General features: G+C 38.7%; 2 protein-coding genes across 5 annotated transcripts in view; one reads left to right on the top strand and one right to left on the bottom strand.

Annotated features, from left to right (window-relative positions):
- Window positions 1-1,981: 1,981 nt before the first annotated feature.
- Window positions 1,982-10,911, bottom strand: FASTKD3 (FAST kinase domains 3). The gene is made up of 7 exons (XM_071736706.1): window positions 10,810-10,911; window positions 8,768-10,231; window positions 5,713-5,798; window positions 4,953-5,115; window positions 4,054-4,123; window positions 3,020-3,134; window positions 1,982-2,265 (listed from the first exon to the last, which is right to left on the bottom strand). Exons 2-7 carry the CDS (start codon window positions 10,200-10,202, stop codon window positions 2,152-2,154), a joined length of 1,983 nt encoding a protein of 660 aa, XP_071592807.1. The 5' UTR covers window positions 10,203-10,231; window positions 10,810-10,911; the 3' UTR covers window positions 1,982-2,151.
- Window positions 10,850-26,803, top strand: part of MTRR (5-methyltetrahydrofolate-homocysteine methyltransferase reductase) — a 33,932-nt gene continuing 17,978 nt past the window's right edge. The window contains exons 1-8 of one of the 4 annotated variants that reach the window (XM_071736703.1): window positions 10,850-11,017; window positions 12,392-12,490; window positions 15,147-15,329; window positions 19,241-19,394; window positions 20,622-20,739; window positions 21,705-22,077; window positions 24,957-25,079; window positions 26,327-26,480. In XM_071736703.1, coding sequence (XP_071592804.1) covers window positions 15,186-15,329; window positions 19,241-19,394; window positions 20,622-20,739; window positions 21,705-22,077; window positions 24,957-25,079; window positions 26,327-26,480 — 1,066 coding nt within the window. In that variant the 5' untranslated portion in view covers window positions 10,850-11,017; window positions 12,392-12,490; window positions 15,147-15,185. Of the gene's footprint in view, window positions 11,018-11,198; window positions 11,217-12,391; window positions 12,491-15,146; window positions 15,361-19,240; window positions 19,395-20,621; window positions 20,740-21,704; window positions 22,078-24,956; window positions 25,080-26,326; window positions 26,481-26,803 lie in introns of those variants that run through there. The other 3 variants (XM_071736702.1, XM_071736704.1, XM_071736705.1) reach the window with 3 other exon arrangements.

Here is a 26,803-nt window from a genome sequence, read left to right as displayed (position 1 = left end):
GCCTGTGTAAGAAAAGAGCATCACCAGCTCACATCCATCGTGGAGAAAGGCATAGAATGATAGAATCGGCTGAGTTGGAAGGGTGAGTTTTCCTCCCTCATTTCTTAGCTTAAGTCACCCCCCCTGCTCTTTCACACCCTTCTCATCCCGCCTGACTTTGCAGGTTTTTTATAGGTTTTTCCTCCTACTACTTCTTTCTTACTCATTTCTGAGTGGTTGACTTCTCCTTTCAGTGCTCAGTGTCAGAAGAATACCTTGACAATTTCTTTATTAGGGAGAAGTTCCATATAAAAGTCTGCCAAGACATTTCAGTCTTTCTCTTTCAAAATCTCTTTTGCTAATATAGCAACTGTTGGGTTACCAGTGTGCTGTAAGCTTCCTATTACACTGTTGGAAACTCTCATTTCTCTTGGTACTCCCTACCTATCAGTGCTGGCACACAACTATTGTGGGTAAGAGTTTTTATCTCCTTGGAGCAGATTTTGTATATATTTGTGTATTTTCATTATTATCCCATGTTACTATCTCATCCCTGTTCTACTAAACCAGTTCTAGTTTTAACTTCCAACTGTGAAGTCTCACTTTATTATTCCCCTTTGGTCCTCCCCTGGTAGGGTAGGAAGGAGTAAGTGAGAGCAGTTTGGTTCTCTGGGTTTTGGTTTGCCCTGGCCACTATACAGAAACACTATGTTACTTTCCCTTTGCCCACCTGTAAAGATGGATTATTGATTGATTGATCCAAGTCAGGTTCAGATGGAATAAGCATGCCCTAACAGAATGTCAGGCTGGAAGGGATCTTAAGGATCATCTGGTCCAACCCTTCTAATATTATTACTTATATTCTATGTCTCAGCACCCCATCAAGCTGCAACTTAAAACTTTCCAAAGTGGGGTAATCCACCACTTCCCCTGGGAGACTATTTCAATGTCTGAATGTCCAGAGTGAAAAATTTTCCTCTTGTTTTCAAACAGAATCTCCCCAGGAGCAACTTGTGCCCATTGCCCCTTGTCTTGTCCATGTGGCTCCTTATAAGCAGGGAGCCTCCATCTTCTTTGTAGCTGTCCCTTAAGTACTGGAACTTCATAATAAGGTTTCCTCTAAGCCTTCTCTTTTCAAGGCTGAACAGACCCAGTTTTCTCAGTGTCTCCTTGTATGGCAGGTGCTCCAGTCCTCTGATCATCCTGGGGATTCTTCTCTGGACCCTACGATTCCATGTTAAACAGCGTCAGGCCCCATATTAATCCCTGAGGGATTCCACTTGTGACCTGTTGCCAGTTGGAGGATGAACTATTTACTATTGCCCTCTGGTTCCAGTTCTCTGTTCCACCCTTCTGCCAGAATTTATACTCACATATGAAAAAGAAATGCCTAGGGGTACAACTCCTCTGCTCTTTGGAGCACGAGTTCAGTTCAGGCTTGAATGGCAGGCTGTAAACTGCAGGAACTCTGGAAAACTTACATGACCCCATTTAGCCAGTTCAGCTACAACTGTCACCAAAATAAAAAATAGAAATAGTACATACCCAGAACTTAGGGTGGCCCCTACAGAGACAGCTGTGCAAATCCATTGCCCTGTGGCAGCAGTTCTTTGTTACACAGTAAAGTCAGTATTAATAAAAATGCTCTCATTTTCTGTAAGGCATTGCTATTTGGTGAACAGCACTCTACATCTCTTAAGAATATGCAACACACAATGATACTGTGTGTGCAACTACTACAAATTTTAGTTTTATGAACTACTTGGGAAAACACACAAACAGCTAGGAGTAAATTGCCCAATTTTGTTTTTTTACTGTCAAGAGAAGGCCTGACCCGTAGAGAGAATGACACATTCTATGCATTCAGCACTTGCTGGTATCCTTGTGTAGTCACATCTGTCCCTTTGCAGTAGTGAGTGAAACCTGGGGAAATACAAGGGAAACACAGCACTGACTGTATGGCACTTACCCCTGTTGACTTACAATAAATATTTACACAAAATTTAAGAAAATATATTGCTCTTTATTACTCTTTGTATAGCAGTTATTCCAAATATTGGAAGGTCTCACATTCAGCACCCCAAGTCATCCTAGGTGGAGTTACTTAGAAAACAAAACTGTTCTTCCATGCACAGTATGTACACTTTATAGTACAGGATGTCAATTTCTGATTTAGTCTGATTCTCCAGTGTCAGCAGTCGAGTCCATATGAGGGAAGATTTTTTTGCGTAGATATTCTGCCATTTTTGTGCAATTCTGTAGGCTTTCTATCTCATAAAATGGAATCTGGAAAAGAAACAAAAATGATTGTTGGAAAAACTGTGTAAGATTGATGTTCATTAAGTAGAAGTAAAACTACACAAATATTTTTCTGCTTTTAAATTAGACATTTAATCCTAAGCATATTATTGATTTGTAAATCATCGGGCTAGAGATTACTGTATAATGAAGAGTGATATCCATTACAGTGTAAACTAAGTTAAATATAACAGAGTCAAGCCTATTTGGTGATTATAAATGGAAAGTAAAATCTCAGAAATCTATAAGTGACTGTTTTGGTCCAAAGACTGTTTAAACATAAAAATACCCCTATTAATTCAATAGGGGAAAAAAAAAAGGATACACTGTGTTGTGAAAATATTATTTAAAATACAAAGCAGTTTCTTTTTTAATACATCTTTTTAAATTCCAAATTCAGATGTTTTTAAAAAAAGTATTTAAAAATCCCAATTCTACTGAACATCTACATACTGAGACAACATTTTCATTTAAGTCAAGACTTGAACTTTCATCACTGTAGATAAGTACTCTGTCAAGCAGTTGATATTCATCAGAAAACACCAGTTGATCCCAGGAAGAAAAAGAATTTCTGTAACTCCCTCAAAAAGGCAAAAGCTAGGCAGAGAGAACATAATGTAGAAAGGAGAAGACTAGATCTGCCCTGGGAAGTAATTACAACTACAGTTTTAAGCATTATAAAATAATTTTCCACTTGTTTTGTTAGCCAGAGCAAAAGCAAACTACTGTCTTTGGACTTTACCTGCACAACTTCATAGCCAAGTAGCTGGAGGTGTCTCTGTTTAATAGCTTCTTCTCCCAACAGATTGTGGCTATTAATGCAAAATCTATTTTGACCATCAATGCAGAGAGCAATTCTAAAACCAAGCACAAGTGTAGTGTTGAAAAAAGTTACTTTAGTCACCACAACTATGCAGTTCTCAAGAAGCATGATACCTCCCCTGTTAGTTCCTAATAGGTCCTAGACTTAGATATTGTAGAATGGGAGTTATTTATTTCAGGACAATTCAAATTACTCAGCTTAAGGGTGGGAGAGGGAAAGCCTGAAGCTTAGAGAAACTAACCTGAAAACCTTACTTATTTAACAAAAATTACTATACAGTTAATATGAGTTTGATATTTTTAATGCTACTACTGCTAAGCTGCTTGTATTATTCTAGGAAGAAAACCATACAAAATCCTTGTCTCAGCTTGAAAACATTTCAGCTAAATATGCAGCTTAGCAGCGTGCCTGTTATACCAGTTAAGTTTAAACTAAATCTGCTTAAATTAAACCTATATGTATGGTAGGCAGCATCAAGATTATGTTTTTTCAATTTGGTGGTAAATAACACAGGAACTTAAACCTGTGTTTAAGGGGAAGAAAGAGGGACAGGGAGAGGTAGGGAGAGGAGAACTCAAAACTCACTTAAACTGTGTTAAATGTATGCAGGCATAACTGAATTAGAATGAATTTGGTTTTAATTTGAAAATTAATTACAGAAGATCAAAATAATTTACCATGGGCCAAATCAGGACCACTTTGATCCAACTGTCTCTAGGTAAAGAGACTAATTATCAGACACTGGATAGTTGGAAGGCAAAGCAATGAGGAAAATGTACAGATTGTTAATTTTGTCAGCTTTGTCCTTTTGCCAGGGGTTTCAGTGTGAAACTTCAGCTCTGTTGAGGTCAACAGCAAAACTCCAATTAGTTTAAGTTTTCCTGGGATTTCACCAGCTGGGTTTTCTTTGTTAATGTTGCTATTTTATCAGTGGGTTTCTTTTACTCCCTTACCGTCTGTGTACTTCTTCACACTGAGCAGCAGGCAATACAAATCCTTCTTCATCTAATTTAATCTCAATATCTAGTGTATATGAAAAGAGAAATTACATCAAAACTCATGTCATATAACAAACTGTTTACTGCAATTCTTATCCTCTTACAGTTAACTGTGTTAAAAAAACCTAAAACTGTTATAATACACCTGAACCACAGAGGCTTGCAAAAGATGTGTCTTGGCTATTTAACCCAAATCATAGATTGCCTTAGGTTGAAAGGGACCTTAGACAAATGAGTGATAATTAGTAACACTTCATCCTTTCATAACACTAACAGCAACACAGTATTCCAAGTTCACTAAAATCCATAATGTAGTTAAATGGTCCTTTGGCTAGGGAGTCTGGAATTTTGAGGTCTTTGGGGAAGAGACTCTCTCTCCCCCTTGCCCTCTTATTTATCTCACTAACTCCCTCATTTTATAGATGATGTTAATCTCCAAAGAGAGCTTGGGACCTACACCATGCCAAATTCAACACCATGTAGCAGCTGAAATGCAGAATAATTTTGGAATCATCCCCCTCTGATTTTTTTTATCTCTCCCCCCTACAATGTTCATGGGGTGCAAGAGGCCCCTCCCTCAACATCATACTTATCATCCACCTCTTCTGGGCACATATCTTTATTCATCATCACCTTCTCTCAGTTTCCTTTCTTCTACATTTACTTAAAAGTTCACAAAGTGTTTTCTGACTTCAACACCTTCTACAGAGTTTGGTTGGGGTTTTTTTCCCCCATGCATAATTTAAAAGGCACACAATAAAATCAATAATATTTATTTCTGGAAAATAACTGAGGCTAAAGTTTTGACAGCATAAATACTCATTTTATCATTAATGTAAAGAAATATAACTTACCAACAGTATAGAAATATGGTGTTGATACCTCTGATGTAAAATACTTTCTTTTTTTCAATAAATAAAGTAATCCAGTCTTCACCCTTTTGAGGAGGTGAACATCTACAGAACTGTGACGTGTGAAAAACTTCTTTACTCGATACTTTGGAAGGAGTTTGGGCCCCTGCATTATGACATAAAACCAAACAAAAGAAAAAACTTTATAACATATTTGCAGTTCTCATATTAATACAGCAAAATGTATTCTGCCCATTTCAAAACTAAGTCTGTTGAGAGACTTATAGTCTGAGGTATGATCTGTTAAAATCTTAAAAGAAAACCAAATTGAACCAAAAGGAAAACCAGCCACCAGAATAGCCTCAGGAAGCATCCATGCTATCAAGCTGAATATATCAAGCAGGAGAAATGCTCAACTGTTTCCATTACTCTGCAGTCAGGCAAACATCAAAGTGCCTGGTATCTTTTATGCTCCAAGACTTCTAAGCCAAACATAAAAAAGGAACAGCTGCTGGAAAAGCACTTGGAAATACTCAGAAAGCACTTTAACTTAGAGCTAGTCATTCTTGTCAAACATACAAATATACTGGGTCAAACAAACAGGTTGAAATGCTTCATGTTTTTATCAAAGAAAATAAAAAAGCTGTTTCAGCCTATTCCAATGATTTTTATGGGGAAGGCAGTCCCGAACTAATTATCAACAGGGCTGTAATGACTTTATCACCTCTTTTTAACATCAGATCTGGTTTCATGTGTAACATACCTCATAAAATGGGCATTCCAGGCTAATAGTCAGAAAAAGCTGGGTTAGCTGGGAGGCAACAGTTCTGTCCAAACCAGGTGGCTGAGCTGAAACAAGAATATTCACATTTTCTCCGTGTACCTTCAACAAAGTATCTTTACACAAACCATCATGCAGAAGTTAGGAAAAACTATTCCGTTCAACACGCAGAGAAGCTACTTGATCATTGTCATTCTTGATCATTCTTTGAATGAACGGAAAGATCAGTTGTGAAATGACAACAGTTTGAAAAATGAGGAAATTATTTACAGAAGTATCAATAAAATACAATTAGCATGGTCTTAGTTAAGACTGTCGTATTCTCTGACAAAAAAAGATGAGGATCTGAGAGATGCAGGATAATCTACAGGGGACAGTTCTGGATAATACTAAATAATTTCTGGAGACTTATCTACAAGTGTACAGTTGAGGCATCTTTCATGTTATGTGCAAAGTGCTATTACAGAATGGTAAAATCCTGATGTAGTAGAAAGTGCTAATCATGCAGATCATCTCAAGTTCATGTTGTGAACTTTGATCACTCTAGTGGAATACATTTATTAATTTAAAAGAACATATTCAAAGTAACTGGTATCATGAGGTTTCTCATTTTTTGAAGTACCAAAAATTTTAAAAGAAATTCTGGTTTTTAGGACATGAGAGAGATCTGATTCCTAAAAATCAAATTTTTAATGTATTTTATATTGAGCAGCTAAACGCTGAGTGCCCAACATTTCTAATAACTCTGAAAACTTTATCTTCTAATAGAGTTTTAATAACAGAGCAATCTTAGCTGGGATCTAGAAGAGGCACTGATCTTTCTATAGTAGCTTACATATCTCTATAATGCCACTAAGTATGCTTTATTATCTGACACAGAATTACTTAAAAGCTATAGCTTATAACTGTGTCATTCATAACAGGTTTGTGTTCAAAAGTGTTGGATTATGTAATAGTGAGAGTTAAGGACAGGCTACAACATGGGGGATGTTCTAGAAGCTTACTACATCAAGGAAAAAAACAATTGGGTGAAGGCAGCCCTTGCAGTTCAGACAGTCTTGGAAGCAGCAGGTGAGCTGATTCCAAGATCTCCTAAGCAAGACAAGATAAATCATGAGGTAGATTCTTAAATTTTGTACTGTTTGCTTACTCAGTATGGTAAGACCAGTAAGGCCAAGCATGAGACCACAGTGGTCTTCTAGAGGTGGAAAGGAAAGGAGTTCAGGGCGTGGAAAAAAGACACAGTAAGTCTCCGCCAGACTAGGGCAAAGCACCAGTCTTTATATCCTAGACTTAAATTTATATTTTTTCCTACATAATTAAGAAAAGCAATACACACCTATCCTTAACTAATCACATTTATGATGCTATAATGTTTTACTGGTTCAGATCTCACTTCTCTTTTAGTTAAGCAAACAATTATGCACTGAAAATTAATTTTTTTCATTTTTATCCATTTACACTTTTCAGCTTTCACAAGCTGATTACAATACAGTATGAAAGAGAAATACAGCTAACTGGGAAGCAAGAATACAACACAATAATCCTTATCCTGAAAGAACAGAGTAGAGATGACAGCAGAAGCCCATATCTGGTTCTACCTTACCACCACCTGAAAAGCTGGACATGGCACAGGCTGGTGGAAAGTAAGGAATAAAATGCCAAAATCACTTATGTGCAATGAATCTATTTGAATTGTAAAGTAAAACAGTATTTGAAAAACACATTTTGTACTGAGATTTACACATTCTTATCAATAAATTATTCTTGTCCCAATGCTACACTTTACCTCACTTTTCTCTGGAATGTGAGCTAATCTTGACCAAAGTGTATAAGGATTTTTAGACAACATTTTTAAAATGTAACAATGAATTATTTCTGTATTATATGAGTGAGCTTGTTAGTAACACAGATGTAAGCAAGCTGTGGAACAGTTATTCAAACTCTTTCATACAGTAATTTGGCCCAATTTTAAAAGCTATGAATAGGTTTTCTGACAACTGTGATTGTACCTTGTCCTTAGACCCTCACCCAGAGAGTGTTTTGGATTCTTAGGAAGATATTCAGAAATAAATATAATACAAAGTCACAGCGGACTTAACATTAAAAAGACAGGAAGTAAAATCTTAAATCTAACCAACAGTGCACAAACAGAAGGTAACTGTTACAGCTTCACAATCAGTACCACTAGTATTCTTATTGTATTTTGAAATATGTTCTGCCCTTGGTAGCCCCTGAGTAAAATGCCTAAGAGCCAGTTCCAACCCTTAGCAGTATGAGAAGCAAGTAAGCAAAACAATTGTGGGGAAAGGAAATGATACAGAAAAGTGAAGTTACTTGCCCAAAACAGCAAAGCAAATAGGGGGGCTACACCCAGAATAAAAGTCAAGACTCAGGACTCACTATCCTGTGTTCTACTTTGACGCCACATTCCTCCTGTGGCAGACTTCACAGTGTAACAGTTTAGAGAAAAATGAAGCCAGAATCACCGTTGTATTTTACATCACTCACGTATCATTCCAAGTATCAGTGTCATTCCAAAACCTACCACTTTTGATCTCAGTCTTGTTAGTTCCATAACAATTAGTCTCAGGTTAGTCTCACCTTTCCTAGGGTTACCAGTCTCATAGTAACTTAAGTCTCACTTTCACATGGGTCACTGCATAGGCAAAAAATGTAAAGAGCCACATTTACCACACATAATAAATTAGTATCTATAAAGCGTATGAGACAAAGGGCAAACATGGGGAAAACCTGGGCCAGTACTTTTTAGAAAAGCAGTAGGATTAACTGAAATAAAATTTTGAAGGTAGTTATTATCTTTGAGATTGTACCGGGCAATTTTCAAACTCCTCTAAATGATATAAACTGAAAGACAACTACAACTGAATATTTGATAATCTTCAGAGTTCTGATCACTAATCCCTAGGTCACTGTTGATTGAACAGATGTAATTGATAACAAATGGGTTCTAGATAAGAGACATATCATGTAATAATAAAACGCAAAACACATCAAGAGAAACTCTGCTCCTTACCTTGAAGCTGTTGCAGAAAATAGGGACTAAATATTTTTGGCAGAAAATTTACTGGATAACGTTGAATAAGGACACATGAGTGCAGCAGGTTCAGCAAGGTGTGAGGCTGAAAGTGACTCAAGCGACTACGCAGGATAGTTTCAAGCTTCCTAAACAAGGAAGAAGCACTTGGAGGTTGATAATTAAGAATCCCAAATGGTACAATACACTCAGCAATCTGGTCCGTGGTAAACCCGTCAGCATCAGAAATGAAGACTTCTGCCACTGCATCAAAGATGGGCTTAGAAAGGATCATCTTCTGGCAGCAATACTGCATGATTTTGCTGACAGTTTGAGGATGCATGGTAAAGATAGACTTGGGAACATGTGTTTCCAGAGCCTCTGTAAAAAGTTGTTCACGATGTCCGAAGTACAGGAAGGCTTGCAGTACATTTACCAGTTCATCACCTGTGAAATATGGAATATGCTTCACAGAATGTTTACACAGTGCTGTAACTAAAGGAACTGCCTGAGTCTGATGAAGAACAACCAGTGAATTAAGTATTATGCTTGTGAACTTTGGACTTAGCTGGGAAACTAGGGTTAAAGTGACACTGTTTAGTATGTTTAGCAAGTCTTGGAATTGTTTCCCTTCTCCGATAGTCATCTGCAGCATCTTATAAGTCATCACTATTTCCCTAGGAGTCCACTTCTCAATGTCTCTGTTTTTCATGTGGTTCACAATTCGTTCCAGAACTGTGGAGCTTGAGCCTTCCAACTGAAGCAAACTCTCTCCAAGAGCACATAGATTTTTAACAGTCAGCTGCCCTTTCCCAAGCCGTTCTTCACCCTCAGAAAGCAAGCTTGCCATCAGTGCACTCTGCGGGTCTATACGTAGTTTTATCAAAGCTTGCAATGCATTCAGCAGCCCAGTGTTTGACAGTTTTGAGGATTCAAATTCAAACTGGAAGCACAATGCCCTGAAAACATCATTCTCTAGCACTTCTTCAGGGTTTTTCAGACCGCTGTTATCCACTTCAACTTCAGAAATCCTCTGCAGGGCTCCTGATGCCATGATATCAGACATGATTTCCAAAGAGCTAAGAAAGTCAAAAATCTCTTTTGATGTACCAAGGCTGTTCAGTTTCTTGAAAAACAGTTGTTCATCCATCCACCTGTTATCAGATTTAGGACTGCTCTCAGTATCTCCACAAAGATGCACAGGTTCATTAACAGAAAGAGACTGTATCTGCAATTGTACGTGTTTTTTTCTACAAAACATATACTGAGATTTGTCTTTGAAACATAGCATCCTCATGGCTACAGAGCTACAGTTCTGGGGCTTTTGCTGCCCACTGATAAAGCTCAACCTTTTGCTTAGGGTCATCAGAACAGACCTGCTTACTGCTGTGCTGGATGAGTAAAACTGGAAACTTTTTTGGCTAATCAAAGCCATATTGCCTCAAGTAGGTTCACAACATTTACCTGGAGAAAGAAAAAATACATATAAATTGCAAAACACCGTTGAATTAAAATGCAGTTTAAAAAAAACCCCAAAACATTTAGTGGCTGGACAGGATTGGGATGATCACTCTACCACGAACACCAGTGCAAAGAGAAGAAACTGGGGGGAGCGGCGGGACCTGCGTGACAGGTTGCACAAGGAATATAAGGGGTGGAGGGGGAACACGCCCCACGCCACGTTTCCCCAGGCAGAACTACCGAAGGTGCAGAGAGAGGCGGCAGAGAGAGGCATTGCGGGGACCCCCGGCTGCAGCCAGCCAAGGGGGGATCGCAGCCGCGGAAATGGGGTGAAGAGCCGAGTCCGACATGGGCTGGACGGCACCGACGGGGCCTCTCCGGCTCGCTCCCCCCCTCAGAGGCCCAACGGGACAGGCAGCGCCCGCAAGCACCGCCACAGCGCGTCCTCCCACCCCAGAACCCACTGCTGCCCGCCGCGGGCCGGGGCATCGCTCTCCCCGACTCCGTCCTCCACCTCCCTCCGGCGCTGAGGGCTCCCGGTGATGCCGGGAAGCGAGCGGCGGGAGCAGGGGTCCCCTCACCTCAGCCGCCATGACGGGCAGCGCAAGGGCTGCCGGGAGCTTCCGCCGTTCTCCGGATCGCTCTAGCTGGGCACCGGCAGCCGCTCTCTGCCCCCAGTGGGCCCGTCCCGTCCCTGCAGAGTCCTGGCTGCTGGCAGACGGCCGAGGTGGCGCGACGGAGCCTGAGTGGGTGTGGGGGTTTTGCCTCAGGAGCCGGATATTTCTCTGTGTACGTACGGATCAAAGCGCGCGTCCTTCGGCGAGAGCTGTCCCGCTGGCCGCAGGTTGGCGGCGGTGCCGGGCACGCTGTCTGAGGGACCGCGGGGATCCGGGCGGCAGCGAGGCGGGGAGCGGTCCGGGCAGCTGTTCCGGGGGCGCCGGCTCTCGGAGAGGCTTCTGCTGCTGCAGCGGCGGCATTCAAGCCTCCGGTGGGGAACGGGGCTTTGCTCCCCAAGATCACCGGGCTTGTTCGCGAGCGGCTCTCCCCGTTCCCTGGGGCTGGGGGTTGGTTCAACCGCATTTATCTGAGCGGGAGGTGAAGCCCAGGCCTAGAAAAGTTTCGCGTGCGGGTGTCCCGCAGCTTTCACTGAAGTTCTGCTGTGGGTTTTGTATTTGTCTTGGTCCGAGAGTTGGAAGTGATGCTGAGCAAAGCACTAACTTTAAAAAAATTGCAGGGGAATGGCTCAGAAGGCAAGGGCCCACAACGCGGTGTGAAGCCCCACAGGTGTGTGTGGAGCTGCCGCAGAAATTCTTTGCGTTTTTACCGTGTCTGCAGCCATGCAGTCTGACTTTTCGGACAGGCTTGGTGTATGAGGTTTAGGTTGGACATTAGAAAGAATTTCTTTACTGAGAGGGTGATCAGGCATTGGAGTGGGCTGCCCAGGGAAGTGGTGGATTCTCCATCCCTGGAGATATTTAAAAAGAGACTGGATGTGGCACTCGGTGCCATGGGCTGGTAACTGCAGCGGTAGTGGATCAAGGGTTGGACTTGATGATCTCTGAGGTCCCTTCCAACCCAGCCAATTCTATGATTCTATGAAGTGGGAAGTCTGGCCTGCGAGTGCAGCTGCATTGCCGCTCATGCCAGCACATCTGGTTCCCTGAACAGAGATGGCGTGTTTGCCCCTGCAGGGGGTTGCCGTGTGGAGCCGATGGACTCCCTGCTAATCTTTTGTGAGCAGTTAGTTTTCTGACTCCTGTGTTATGTGTAATGTAGAATTTCGGCCCAATTTCCGTGCTAAGCTCTGGGTTGAGCCTGGATAGCCTGTGCTGTTTTTCCAGTTTAAACCTTGCATTGCTTTTTAGTGCACAACTAGCGACACATCAACAGTTAAAGGCTGGTGGTGCGTTAATGCTGCCCAACTCAGAGGGATGGTCTGGAAAGCTCCATCGTCAAGAATTTTTTTATTTTAATTTTTTTTCCCCTTTTTATTTCAGTTGAACTCATACCCTGTTAATGAGAGTGGCATATGTCCTTTGAGTGTATAGCGCAGCAAAGCAAGAGCAGGGCAGGCAGTATGCTCATCTGAGTGCAAGTCTGTGCCTGGCTTCTGATTGTGTTCATCTGCAGGTAGGCATGGCTAATTTTCCCTTCTTTTTGCAGATATGACTTGATCAGTTTGTTCAGGAAGCTCTTCTGGTTGGGCAGTATGCTCATCTGAGAGTAAGTCTGTGCCTGGCTTATGATTGTGTTCATCTGCAGGTAGGCATGGATAATATTCCCCTCTTTTAGCAGATATCACTTGATCAGTTTGTGCATGAAGCTCTTCTGGCTGGTGACAGAGAAGATGCTCTAAAGAGAGAAGGTCCTCGGCTTGTATAGTTTTGGTCAAATCAGGATCAAAGGATTTTATTGATCTGTTAATGAATAATTAACTGTCAGTTAAACTGCTGTTTAACCAGTTGATTGAACTTTACATTTAAGGTAATAGCCACAATGCAATAAACACAATACTAAACACTTAGAAAATGTTACCAAATGCACTCAGTTATTTAAAAGTTCTTCTGTATCTAATTCCAAGGAATTGTTTAATTGTGACCTCTTCCCTTGCCCCAAGGACACATTTGTACACAGTCCCCTCTCCCAGGGGGTTTATGTTTCAAGGCCAATCTCCTCTTCCAAGTTCTCTTTTTTACACAGGCCTTCTGTGGGAGATGTGGTTACTCTCTCACCTGTGTGTCTCTATGCAATCTACTAGTTCACTCACCAGGGAGAAAACTCCCCACAAGTTCACATAGATGAACAGCAGATGAGGGTAGCTACTTTTTGCACTCTTTGATGTTAATGTACTAGATAGAGTGGAAGCAGCTCAGTTTCTTATGGCTCTTTTAACTGGCCTAGGCAAAGATCATGGTGCTGATTGGGCAACATGTGGCTGTGTCAAACCACACAGTGATCATCTGATCTTTCTGTTGCCCTTTTCTCTCTCATGCTATTGCAATTTTTCATTCTTTTCTCATACAGCTTTTGTTTGAAATCTATTGATAATCCCCTGGCTCTACCATTGCCTGCTTACCCTTCCACTTCTTGCTTATAGAAGGCTACTATGCTATTGTGTGATCCCAGTTGAAAATTTACTGTCTTTCTCCCTTCTGAAGTATGAGAAAGACTACTAATAAAACTCTGTTTAATCTTTACTGGTTTTCTCCATTTATAGTCAGGCATTGCCACCTGCTGACAAGAGAACACTTAGAATTAAGGTGAAAGAATTAAAAAGAATTAAGGTGAAAACATAGCATGTGGCTGTAAAGAATATGTATTACTACAGGGATCTGAGATTATTTAAATTGTATTTCCTCTGAATGGTCATAATTTGTGTGTCATCAAGTTTATTGGTTTCTTTTGGAAAAGGCAGGTGAAGAATAATTTTGTGAATCATTTTGGTGTATATATCCTCTGTGCACATGCACATGAAGCCAGTTACTTAAATGCGTTTAATTAACAAGATTATTGAGGCAGTTAAGAATATTTTTAGTAATACAGGGTAATCAATTTAAAGTGAAAACTGTAATAAAAATGTAGAAAAAAGTACAATGAAAGCCTTAAAATATTCTAGTAATTACATTTTTTATGGAATTCATGTATGATACAGGCACTGTGCTACTCTTAAGAAGCTATCACCTAGTTTTACCACTTTTGATTTTTAAGTATGCTTAAAAAAATAATTCTAATAAGAGAAATGTTACACAATACTGTGAAATATCATATCGTATCAATAGAGTGCAGTATTCTTCTTCTACAGGTGAGTTATGCTTGAGCTGAGCTTAACAGAAGCAGGAAAAAGATATGCCTCAAATTATTTAGCCACAGGCTTCCATAAATCAGTGTGTGTGGCTAGCACACTGAATGCTTTGCATAATTGAATATGCATGTGAGAAAGTGGTGAGGTACAGCAAACTTGGCCTGGGCGTATAAAAAAAAAATCTCAAGTTGGGAACTGCAAATTATGCAGTTTTAATTATAGATATATGAGTTCTACTGGATCTCCATCACAGTGACAAAATATTGAGAGAAGATTAATTTGTAATATATGTACAATAGACATCCTGCTCATCTCACTCACTGCTTGTTGAAGTTGTCCTTAAATTTGTTGTGTTCTGCCTGTGTCAAAGTCATGAAAAAAATGTTCTTTTGCACTTGAACTTTCATGGGACAGGGAACGGATAAGGATGTGCCTCTCATTCATCCTGCTGCTTGCAAGACTTTGTTAGGGCATAGCATTTTACATTACAGTAGATTTCTCTAGGATGGTTTCTTCTTTTTAAGAGAAATAACCCAAACAGTCAATTCTGTTGCTGCACTTGTATTAGAAGTTCCATGTTGAAATATGAAATAAAGAACAAAGCAAAGATGTAGTGGACAGTAAAGTATAAGGGCATTCAGGAAAAAATACTGATTTCAGAAAAAAAGAAGCAGAGAATTTTAATTATTTTTTTTTCTCAGGCATTGTATTTTGGCTTCACTAGCTCTGTGTTTTGTTTTGTTTTACTGTCAAATATATCTCAGAAAAGGACCATAGTAGTCACTGACTTAAAGTGGAAAATATAAAATAAAAATAGTATTTCTTTTCATGAAACTAATTTCTCTATTGTATTGTTTACAAACTACACTCTTGATATTGGACATACTGTGGTATTACTGTAACATCAAGGCAGTGCAGCTTGTAAGTTCTTCACGACCTGTCCTACAAGTTTGTTTGAGAGAAATGGCTTCTCTTCAGAGCAGATGCCTTATATCCAAGTTAAACAGCAGTACTGCTATCCTTTTATCTCATTAGAATCTGATAAGCAAAGTAAAATATTGCTGTTCCACATACAATAAATTCATTTTTTTTATTCCTTCTTTTTTTCCCCTGCAGTGTCTTTTTTTTAAAAAAAAAAGTGCTCTGTTTTTGAAAATGTGCTGTGATTTAAAAAGGAGGTTTTTGCTCCTTTATGCAACACAAAAGGGGCAGGCAAAAGCCATAGCTGAGGAGATATGGCAGCAAGCAGGTGCCCATGGACTTGAAGCTGATATGCACTGTATAAGTGAGATGGACAAGGTGAGATACTCCATGCTGTTTTGAAAAAAAGGTATTTAAGAGCTGCATTTTTCTTCATGTTCTTGAGTGATAGCTGTTAATGGTGAAGGCAGAGCATCTGAACCCATTTAACATATGCTATACAGTTAAAATTTTTTTCTTATGAGTCAGTAATTTGGACCAATATTCACAGATGCTTAATAGCCTTCTACCAATCTTTGTGATTTTTCTTATTGAAACAGTAAATGAATGTATGTTTGATCTCTCTTCTAACAACAGTTCAATGACTCCTTGAAAATTATTTGTATATGATTTGCATAATGTATGAATTCTGTATTTTCTGATCAATTCTGCTGTTGTTAGAAATGATATCTTTTTCTTTCCTGTTATTTTTGTGTTGCATTGGGGTCCTGTGTTCTATTAAGTGTGGGCTCCAGCATGACGCTGAGCTTTTGTGAGGCCTGTTTGAGTTGCTCTGCATGTGCATTCACTCCAGTTCACACTGGATACACTCAAGAAATATTCTAGGAAAAAAAATCTTGATTGCAGCAAGGAAGTAGATTTTTATTATTTGCTGTTATCCAAGGGTAGACACCTGAAAACTGGTAAAGTCTTATCTGTAACTAAAAGCTATATGGACTGTAATTTCCTTCATAAAGTACTTTCAATTCTATGTCCTTAAACAAAAATATTTTTAAAAAACAACCAAACAAAACTTTATAGCATTGTATTTCATATGAGATGAGCAGGAAATAACACCTAAACGGCTTTTTCAGGCACTTGAAAATATGAGAAGTTTATAAAAAGAATTTAGTTCCCTTTTAGCAAGTTGCTTTCTTGGGGTTACACTACATGTTGGGTAGCAGGACATCTTTTGAATAAATGTTCACAGATTATGTAGCAAAGTTCTGTGAAGAGACTTCTATGAAGCCAGCAGGGAATGTGAAGATTCACCTTGTATTCTTCCTTTTCACTTCTACACTTGACAGGTTTGGAGATTAGTTTCAAGAAGGCAGCAGGCAGGATATTTCTAGCCCTGTTACTGGCCTGCTGCTTGGAATAAATCTGTTTTGTCAAATTTGGCAAGACATCTCAGAACTGCAAGTTATTGATGGACTAGAAAGATGTTCTGAAGTGAGAATCTGGGAATTGAACATTGAGGAAAAAAACTAATTTCTACAGCTTTGTAGGTTTAATCAGTTAAGCTTTTCCTTACCCTTTGCAGTAAATGAAGACAACTTCTGAAGCTGAAGTGTAATTGGGAAGGGGAAGAAAGGATGGCATAGTGTACTGGAGATATAGGCTACTTGCTTTAATTTGATTTAGCATCTTGTGAAGTCCTTTGTGCATGTTAGATCTCAGAGTTTATTCCACAATATGCACAGTTCAAGAGGACTGTGTCTGTACCTTAGGTGAGGAAGAAAGAGGTTTCTTTTTTGTCCATATTTGTCAGTTAGCAGTCCTCTCTTTATGTGGCAGCCGTTGGGTATTTTTCAGACCTTGTCATCACTCAGAGATGTTGCGTGGCCTTGCTGTCCTCAACTGAGGAGTACTTTTGATGGTCAAAGAAAGAATGGGACAAAGGTGTAACACTAAGGAAACAGAAAGAAGTGGAAGGGAGAGTAAAAAACTTTGTAATTGTTTAAGCTTCTTGTTAGTGTAGTAATATATCAGACCTCTCAGCTGACACAAATTAATGCAGCACATCTGTTACCAAACGTTTGACTTCAAAAAAGTCTTAACTTTCAGAGGAGAATGTGCAGTGGACCAAGCAACAATTTAATGAGCTAATTATAACTCTGTTCTGATACACCACTTTTTACTTTCCAAGTTTGTATTTATTCTTTTTAATGGAACAAAGCTTAATGTGAGGTCTTAGTGATACAAGTAGACCCTTGCTTTTTTTTAGTTGAAGAATTAACTTTTGTCTGTAAGTGCGGTTGTCACTTCTGACAATGCACTGTAGAAGCTGTTGTATTTATACTTACCAATTATTTATACTTACCAATCAGTCCTGCAACAGGACTCTAAGGCCTCTTTTTTGTACAAGTTACAGTTCAGTTTTGGAAGTCTGGGAGGTTTGTGGGTACTTGGAGCTCACCTGAACTTGTAAAAGACAAAATCTCTGGAACATCTCTGGACTAACTGAAGTCTGGCAGAGTACTTGAGGAATATCCTTGCATGCTTACTGACTTCTCTTACCCTTTCTAGGCACCTGCTATTGGCCACTGTTCTAGATGATAATTTAAGATGCTCAGTACAGCTGCTTGTAGGTTCTTCAGGGAGGTTCTGGAAAAAATGACAACAGCAAAACTCCTTGACAACTCTTTCTTTGCATACCTAACTTTTTTGGATTTTAGGTGAAAAGTGTAACTTTTTACACAGCTTGATAAGGGAATAAGATTTGAGTGATTTATTTAGTTAAGTGATTAGAATTTATTTCCTCAAACTGAAGTTTGAATCGCATTCCTGAAACTGCTTGAAATGAAACAAAGCATCTTTTGCAATCTTTAGATTTTCTCATAGCCCTACTACTTTATTAAACCTGGAACTCTGGAAGAGGATTTAAATGGAAATCTACAGAAGTAAAAGAAGCTTGAGTCGTTTGCTATGGCAAAGAGGAGGCTAAGGTGTGACCTAAAAGCAGACCTGCTTGAACCACTCTTCTTGACAGCAGAAATCCATACAACAGGAGGCAAAGTACACTGAGTGCCACTCGATAAACTCATGTTAGACACAAGTGGAGAAGTTCTACTGGATGAAGAGGCTTCTCAGAAAAGTGGAATCTCTACCCTTAGAAATTGTCAAAATTCAGCAGGAGTCATGGCTGACCTAATGCAGCATTGGCAGTCAGTCCCACTTGGAGCATGGGGTGAGAGTAGGTCACCTCCAGTGGTTACTCCCAAACAGCATGTCTGTGATTCTGTGGAGCTGTGTTTCCCATAGTTTGCTATCCACGAGATTCAAAACCCATAGCCTGTAGTGCTACAAAAGAGGATGTTGTCTGGGTGGCCTGGCAGACAGTAGGCCATTGGTGCTGCAGCCTGCTCTCAGTGGAAAGCTGAAATTATCAAAGAAACAGAATGATTTTTACTTGAGATGTAGGAAATGATTGCGTGAAACCTGAACTGACAGAACTGATGCTCAACCCCAAATATATATTGGCAACTTGGTACACTGGGAGTAGCCCCCATAAAACCATGGGAAATGTGAAAGGTTGGGATTAGCAAAGGGAAGAAGAACTAATAGGGGGCAGAGGGAAGAGGTCAAAATGAATCAGACTTGAGAGCACAGTGACTAATTTTCTTTGTTTCCCAAAGCACGGAAGTTTATTTTTTGTGGGAAAGCGGGTGTAAGGTGGAAGTTATCAGACAGAACCAACTGATCCCTAATGGAACTTCGAAATGGTCCCCACTGTTTGTGCAGCCCTTCCCCAGTTACCTGTGTGAATTTATCAGGATTATGGCTAACTGTGCAATAGTGATTGTATATACAGAACTACTTTTACCACTTGACAAAGCAGGTATTGTACAGGTTGCTTATTTAAGCTGAGTGCAGTTAGGCATTCTTCACATGTGCATTACCCTGCTGAAAATGCTGCCCTTTGGTGTTTTTGGAAAGGTTCATAAGATAACTGAGATTGGAAGGGACTTCATGAGGTGATCTTGCAGCAGGGTCAGCTGAGGTCAGAGCAGGTTTCTCAGGGCTTTACCTAGTCTGGTCTTGAAAACTCCAGCCAAGTTGTAAGTTGTATCCCCCAAAATTACTTGTAATTACTTCAAAGAATTACTTCAGAGACTTTCTGTGGTTACAGGAAAAATGATGTTAAACCTTTTCAGTGTGCCTTTAGGAAAAAGAAAGGTGGAAGATAATACCTAAGGCCAGAAATAGATATCACATGGCACCTTGTAACTTTGTTCTCTTACTTGTAGTACAACCTGGAAACAGAAAAGGATCCTGTGGTTATTGTTATTTCCACTACCGGTACCGGAGACCCACCTGACACAGCCCGCAAGTTTGTAAAGAAAATTCAAGATACAGCCTTGCCACCTGGTCATTTTGCACATCTCCAGTATGGATTACTAGGTGATTTAGTATTTTCTATATTGTTACAGCACTTATCTGTCAATTAATAATTTTTATGGGTTTTTTACTTGTGTATATTTGGTTGTTTGCTTTTTTAAAATGTTTATAAAACATTTTTTTCATAACATGAACAGGTTTTTTGTTTAATCTTCTCTATGAACAGCAGAGGGAAAGTCACAGAAGTTATCTAAATTGAAGCTACATTTTTTTACAGCTTAGTTTTCTTTGCATAAACAAAATATAAACTATGTATATATAAGTTTTAGTTTCATGTCAAGTCTTTATGGACTGGATGAGTTTACTTGACTTTGCAAATAACTGGGCACTTTTCTATAAAGAGGTAAAGGCAGTATAAAATGTTCTTTAAAATAAGATTTTAAGACCATCCCTTTATATTACATTTGCAATAACTTGAAATTTTTAATGTCATACTCCTCAATAGAAGGAGTGTAACTTCAGCTTACAAATTGATGTGCAAAATACAGATCTGTCAAACTGTATCTGATACATCTTGAGCTGGGGCTAAGGTCAGTTTGTTGATCTCTTAAAATTTTACATCCTCCGTGAATTTAACTCCTGAGCCCACTGACTTTTTAACTGATAACAAAGAGAATTTTCTATCAGAACGTCTTCATGACTGTTAAAAGTCAGAAAATCCAGTGCAGTGAAAATGCCTTCTACAAAGAACTTTCTGATTTCTGGAGAGGAGGATGTTGGACCAGATTTCCTTATGCATGTTTTCCTACATTTCTTACTTCATATTTAATTTCATTAAAATTACTCTTATGTTTTTCCCAAGTTTCCAATTTTTCTGACTTACTTATAATACTCTCTCCCATATGTTGTTTACATATAATAACAATTTTAACCTGAAGGTGAGAGAATTTCTTTTGGTAGTTCACATAGTTTATCAGTTTTACAGTTTTCCTGTAAGAGAGGTTTTTAAAAGCCTCAAACTAAAGCAACAACCTTCTGAATTATGAAATACTGAAAACAGCCTTTTCAGAGAAATTCTGTATTTTACTTTTGTGAGGGAAGAACTTTTTGAGCTCTGCTTTGGGACAAACACAATCTTTTTTTGAAGGTCATAGAAGCATCCTGGTAATATGAATTTTGCTATATCAGATTCTTCTGTTTGCCTGCAAGAAAATCCTGTGTTGTCTTTGCAGATTTTTATGTAGCCTGGGTGACTGACTGACACAATTCCTCTTGTCTTGTGTTTGCTAGGTCTGGGAGATTCAGAGTACATGTTCTTTTGTAATGGTGGAAAGACAGTAGACCGACGACTTCAAGAACTTGGTGCCCAGCACTTCTACGAGACAGGATTAGCTGATGACTGTGTGGGGTATGAGTTTGGTTTTTATTTCTTCAAGATGCAGTAATCACATATGAATTTGACTAAACATTCTGAAGTCTTTGAAATTAGTTGAACCTAAATGCTCAGCACCTCATAGCAATGAATCCTGTCAGAACATGTTATGCCTTTTCAATCTCAATTGCCATGAAATACAGCTCCATTTTTAAAATGTGACCAAATGTGTAATGCCAGGAAAAACAGAGAGTATTTAGCAGTTTTAGAAATGAAGTAATTCAGAATAAGTGGAGGGATTTAAAAATGTAGTTGTGTTTACTGAAGCAAATAAAAAGAGATCCCAGTTCTCAGTATCTGTGGTACTGGGTAATGGAATCCCGTTTTGTAACATCAGACTACTATCCAAGCTCACATCTTGAAGAATGGCTGCTGAAGGGGAATCCTCCAATGTGTTTTAATTTTTTTCTCTCTTCCATAGAACATCTTTCTCCCTGTTATGTTGCTGTTTCTGGACTGTAGGCTGCAGTCTTAGCTCACTTATTTTGAGCTGCAGATTAAACAGGTTCTGTGCATTATGATAAAAGGCAATTGAACACAAACATTGCCATAACCATAAAACTTATATCTTATGTTCCAAAATAATAAAAATGGAACATTAGTGCAACCTATTGCTATTGCACAGTAGAAAAAAAAAACCAGTAAATTTTGTTACCATCCTTTCAGCTTCCTGTTTTGAAGTTCGGTGTAAGAAAATAAAAATAAGAAACTGGAAGACGAGTGAAACTGTTATATACTTTAGACTCCATAAATATACCTTATTGTAATGACTTAATGAAAATATTTTTTTAACAAAAAAAGTCATCTTGATAACAACTGCAAATATATATTAAACATGGGAAATGAATGATGTTTTTAGATTTTGTTCTCTTTTCATTATTTGTAAGTTAATGGTCCAGTAAGTCAACCATTCCTTTATCTTTTTTTTTTTCCTTTGGCAGTTTGGAAGTAGTGGTTGATCCTTGGATTGATGGACTTTGGCTTGCCCTCAAGGAAGCATTTGCATTGCAGAATAAAAAAGAAGGCATGAACAGCAGTGATATTTCTAGTGCTCTCAGTGCAGCCCCAGTTCTTTCTCATATTGAGAATGAACTAAACATAAGCTCAGAAGTACAGAAGTTAAAGCTAGAAGATGAAGGAGTGAGGAGTTCTGATCTGACACAGAAACTGGTTGACATCCATCTTGTGGCTTCAACTAGAGATGCTGAGCCTTCACTTGTGCATTCTGTCCCTCCTCTCTCTCAGTCTGCTCTTAATATTCCTGCCTTGCCGCCAGAATATATAGAGGTGCAATTTCAGGACACCCATGGTGAGGTAAGGACTTCACTTTGAATGATGGAAGTCTCCAGCTATGGTAGGAGCATAAGTGTGTAGTCCTACATATGTCTTAAAAGAGCAAGTAAGATACTTGTATAAAGGAGATATGTCCCAGAACACAGAAGGTTTTTGAATTGTAAGGGAAAGATCCATTTATATTGTGAAAATGTAGTTACCACCACATGAGATATGGACACTGATGTATAATTTAGCTAAATAATAATTGGATAAAGGAATAGCATTGCAGTGCCAGAAATAGATGAATTAAAATCCTCGGTGGCTTGTGTTAGGATGGTGAAGACATCTTCCTGTAGAAAGGAGTATAATACGATTTCTTGTCAAATTCTTAGTACTTGAATGCCTTAAGAGGGTATAAATTGCTCAAAATCTTGCTGTATATTTAAGAACAGAGAGATTTGTCACTGTGAAAGCATAATTGTAATTTTACTGTTGGAAACCAAAGATGAACTGTAGATCAAAAGCCAGTGTGTCTGTTCCTGTGAAGCCATGTTGAACAAAGAACTTAGCATGAGCTGGTGATTGTCTCCAGTTGGCATATTTAATGTTTAAAACGAGCTGGAAAGCATAATTCAAACTTGTCTGGTTGTGTGTGAGAGGGCAGATGGTTTGGTTATCTGTGTGAGAGAGCAGTGTGTTCTGGCTGCTTTTCAAGGGACAGGGAGCCAGGAACTGAGTGTGGTGACACAGCTGGCCCTTGTCCCTGATACCCAAGCAATGCAAACCAGGAGGTGGCAGCCAGGATCAGCCAAGAGTGCAAATTATCAAGCAATTTCATGGGAATGAGGCAGGTCTGAGACCAAGCTGGAAGGTTAGTCTGCAGATCTGGCCTGGATCAGCAGTGCCAGGTTGTCCATGGGCTTGGTTGTGGCTGAGCTGCCGATCTGTCCTTCTGTAACAAAGTGGGAAGGGACTGAAGACCCAGGGCTGAACTGAGATGAAGTTTTCAGGCTCATGAACAGAGGTGGGGGTGCAGTCCCCTCACAGGGCCAGTCAGAACCATGAAAGCCTATTAGTGTCCTCAGGACCCTGATACTCTCTGTTGCGGATGGCAATGGTAAAGCTGAGAGAATCACTTAGCCTAATTAATATAATTATGGAAGTGTTTATGAATTTAAACACTGAATAATTTTCCTTTTACTTTAAAACTCACATTGTGGTAGGTTTTTGTGAGGTTGTTGAGTTAAATAATCCAAATTACTCAAGCAAAGATTTATGATGTAGAGATAATTGTGATTAAACACTTAATACTTGGGTTGAACATGGTGCTACAGTGCTTTTAAAGTCTTAGCATACATTCAGGATGATCTCTGGATAACTGATCAGGTTCTAATAGTGATGCCTTAACTTTAAGTAGAAAAAAAATATTTTGATTTCAGCCAGTGATTTGAAAAGCTGAACCTCATAATCTGGGATTCAGTGACAGATCAAAGATTTTAGTCCAGATTTCAAGTGTAAAGCTGGATGATTGTCTTGAACCCTGGAAAGAATCAAATGGGAGTTGTTTCTTTTCCTGTAGCACTGTTTTTGACATAGTTGTCAATAAGTAGGCTCTATGTCTCCTACTTGTAAAAGCAGACATGACCCTAAAACTCACATCCTTTTTGAGTATCTCGTGTTAAAACAATCATGGGTGATTTTTGCCAAGCACAGCTGGAGTTGGCTTGTTCTGAAATGCATGAGCTTGAGGTTTGGATATGGCCAAAAAGAGACTCCTTGCCATTTAAAGAAGGCTGGCTACATGGTCTCTTGTAGTTACTTACATGATCTGTTGAGTCTCAGGGCTGAATTAACAAACTGTTATTGTAGAGCAGTAACAATCTGCCTCTTAAGCATCGTAGCAAGTGTAAGAAAATGTATTTTAGCTTAAATATTGATCTTATGCCTTGAGTTTGACTCTGAAGGAATAAGAATGTAGACAGTTATAACAGTCCTGTTGATGCACAGTAACCTGATGTGACACAAGCTGTTAATCCTCATGTCAAAATTCTAAGAGAAGAATAAAATTTCCATCTGTTGGACATGTGATTCTCCTGTCTACTTTTTTTTAAAAAATAGGGCATCATCAGATAAACCACTATTCTCATATCAGTAGAGCAATTCATTTCATCTTGTATCTCTCCCACTTTTCATTTTTGGGTGTCTTGACCTCAAATGAAGCTTGCTGACAATAGTGAGGGAGGAATGAGGGCTGTGGTCTCATCTTAAAATGGTAGACTTTAACAGAGATGGTCTGGAATTATTTTTGGTGCCCATTTACAATTCTGGGAGCATATTTTCATCTGTGTAGAAATGCTGTGGCATAACATGATGCTGTTTAGTAGTGTGGAATTTGCTGATTAGCTCTAAATTTTACTGTAGTTTTTAATAAAATTCCTCTTACAAATTGCCTTTAGTTATAGCCCCATCTGCACAGCAAAATCTTAATCTGTAAAACTAATATTTTAAAATAGTTTCTGTTCTTACTTTTTATGTCTGTTCTGTACACCTAGCAATCCTATAATTAAGCAAGAGTTTTTGGGTTTTAACATAAATGTCATTCTCTATTTGGCTATTTTCAAGAGAGCTCTTGAAAAAGAGCTAGCTGCATTTGGTAGTAATTCAGGCCATTTAAACTTTTGAATCCTAAAGTCTTTTTCTTAGTTGAATACCCAAGCCTGTTACTGCTTGGATGTGATTTTTAAAAATGTAAAGCGAAACTATGTATCTAGAAAGATCCATGTTTTTCCTCATTATTAATTGTTTTCCAAGATTGTTCGAAAAAATATTGTCCGGCACTGGTTCCTGTATGTCATAATAAACTGTCAGTTCAGCTGATTTTCATTTTAAGTGTTAAGTTTTTGTGTCCTCTTTTTCAGAATCCTCACCTGTCATCACTGATCTCAGAGGGAACAACCTTTGAAGTGCCAGTTACAAAAGCAGTTCAGCTCACTGGAGAAGATGCAATAAAAACTGCCTTGCTCTTAGAGCTTGATATTGCAGTAAGTTAGTGATGGCTCTTTTGTTTTTTTTACTGGGTAAAAATAAAGGTTGAAATGTGTGTGTGCTATGTATAGTAACCAGGTGGAAAATTATTTATTTGGCTGTCTTAAAATGAAAAATTTTTCCCTATACAAAAGTATGTCAACTTAGTCTGATCCATTTTGTAAATGCCAGGTTTGAGCTGTTCACTGCAAGGTATGGCTCTGTGGAAGTTAAAACAGGAATAAAGTCAATTATCTTTGTTGTTCCTTGGACATTGTGTTGACTGAAATACTATTTTGAGGGAAATTTGCAGTGGAGACAGGGAGGCAGGGAAAATGGAAAATTAATCATCTTTCAGTTTGTAAGTACACTGTATAGGAAATATAAAAAAACCATGAAAATTGTAGTTATTCCTTGTGGCGAGTAGTTTACACAAGTAATAATTTGACTAACATGATCAAGTGATATGAATCATGAGGTCTTGAGCACTGTTTCTTCCTCTGACATTCATTTGCTCTGACTTGTTAACGTACAACTGAAGCTGTCAACTTCTGTTACCCTAGATCTAAAGACTAGTTTAGTTAATTCAGGGAAGATTATATTTTGTATATTGGTTTGAAGATGAAAGGTAGAGTTCTCAATATTACTTTACAATAAATCTTTAAAAGGAAAATACGTTGCTTTCGAGCAGTTCAAATTTGTACAATTATGCCTTTGGGGTATTGTGATATTGACAGTAACTTTTATTGAATGTTATTAGAATAATCTGTTTCAGTTCCATGGGATGTCTTTAAATTTCAGTTATAAATAGAGTCTATTAAGTTTTGAGCAAGTGACTCTATGAGATTTCATGGTTTTTTGCCTGTTTTTTTAATATACATATATCCTGTTATCGGCTCACGCTGAAAAATTGAACATTTTGTGCCTCTTTCCCCCCTCACATTCTTAACAGCTTGTGTATGCAAGTCACCTTACCTGATGCATAAGGGAAACATAATGATGCAAATATCAATTCTGTATCTTTCTGTAGGAGGCAGAAGCTTGAGTTGGGTTTAGCAGTTGGGCAGAAAAAACACAGCCAGCTAAATAGAATCTGAAATCTTAAGGTCTGGGTTACCTTTTAGTTTTCACTTAGTACAAAGTAAAAGAACACAGAACTTCATGTGATTGCAACTGTGGGAAGGTTGCTGCTGTTAGGAATTGGGATGCTGTTGGCCTTGGTTTAGATACAATTTAATAGAAATTATCTCGTATTTTAAAACAGGACACAGTCTTTGACTACCAACCTGGAGATGCCTTCTGTGTAATATGTCCTAACAACGTCAGTGAAGTAGAAGAACTTCTTCAAATCTTGGGACTTTCTGATAAAGGAGAGTACTTCATTTGTGTAAAGGTTAAGCAGGGCACTAAAAAGAAAGGTATGGTGTGATGCACTGGTCATGAAGAAATATTCCTTTCTGTGCTGGTAATAGCTGGTATGCCTAGTTTTGAACCTTTTTTTGTCTTTAATATTGGGACAGAGTTGTTGTTTCATGGAGGCATGCTGAAAGTCAAGAGATGTGTTTAAAAAGGAGAAGGCACATAGAATGCTGCTGCTGGTTTTAGTACAGATGAGTTAACTTCTGCCTAGGAACTTGAACCTGGCACTGGCATTCAACCATCTCATTCTTCCACTGTTCTCCTTTATGTTTATGGAGATGAGTCTTTAAATCACATAACCTAACAATCCCCCACTTGAAAG

This window comes from Heliangelus exortis, chromosome 2, assembly GCF_036169615.1.
Source record: "Heliangelus exortis chromosome 2, bHelExo1.hap1, whole genome shotgun sequence".
Classification (NCBI taxonomy): domain Eukaryota; kingdom Metazoa; phylum Chordata; class Aves; order Apodiformes; family Trochilidae; genus Heliangelus; species Heliangelus exortis.
The sequence above is the reverse complement of the archived record's forward strand: the minus strand, read 5'-3'. Positions and strand labels throughout refer to the sequence as shown.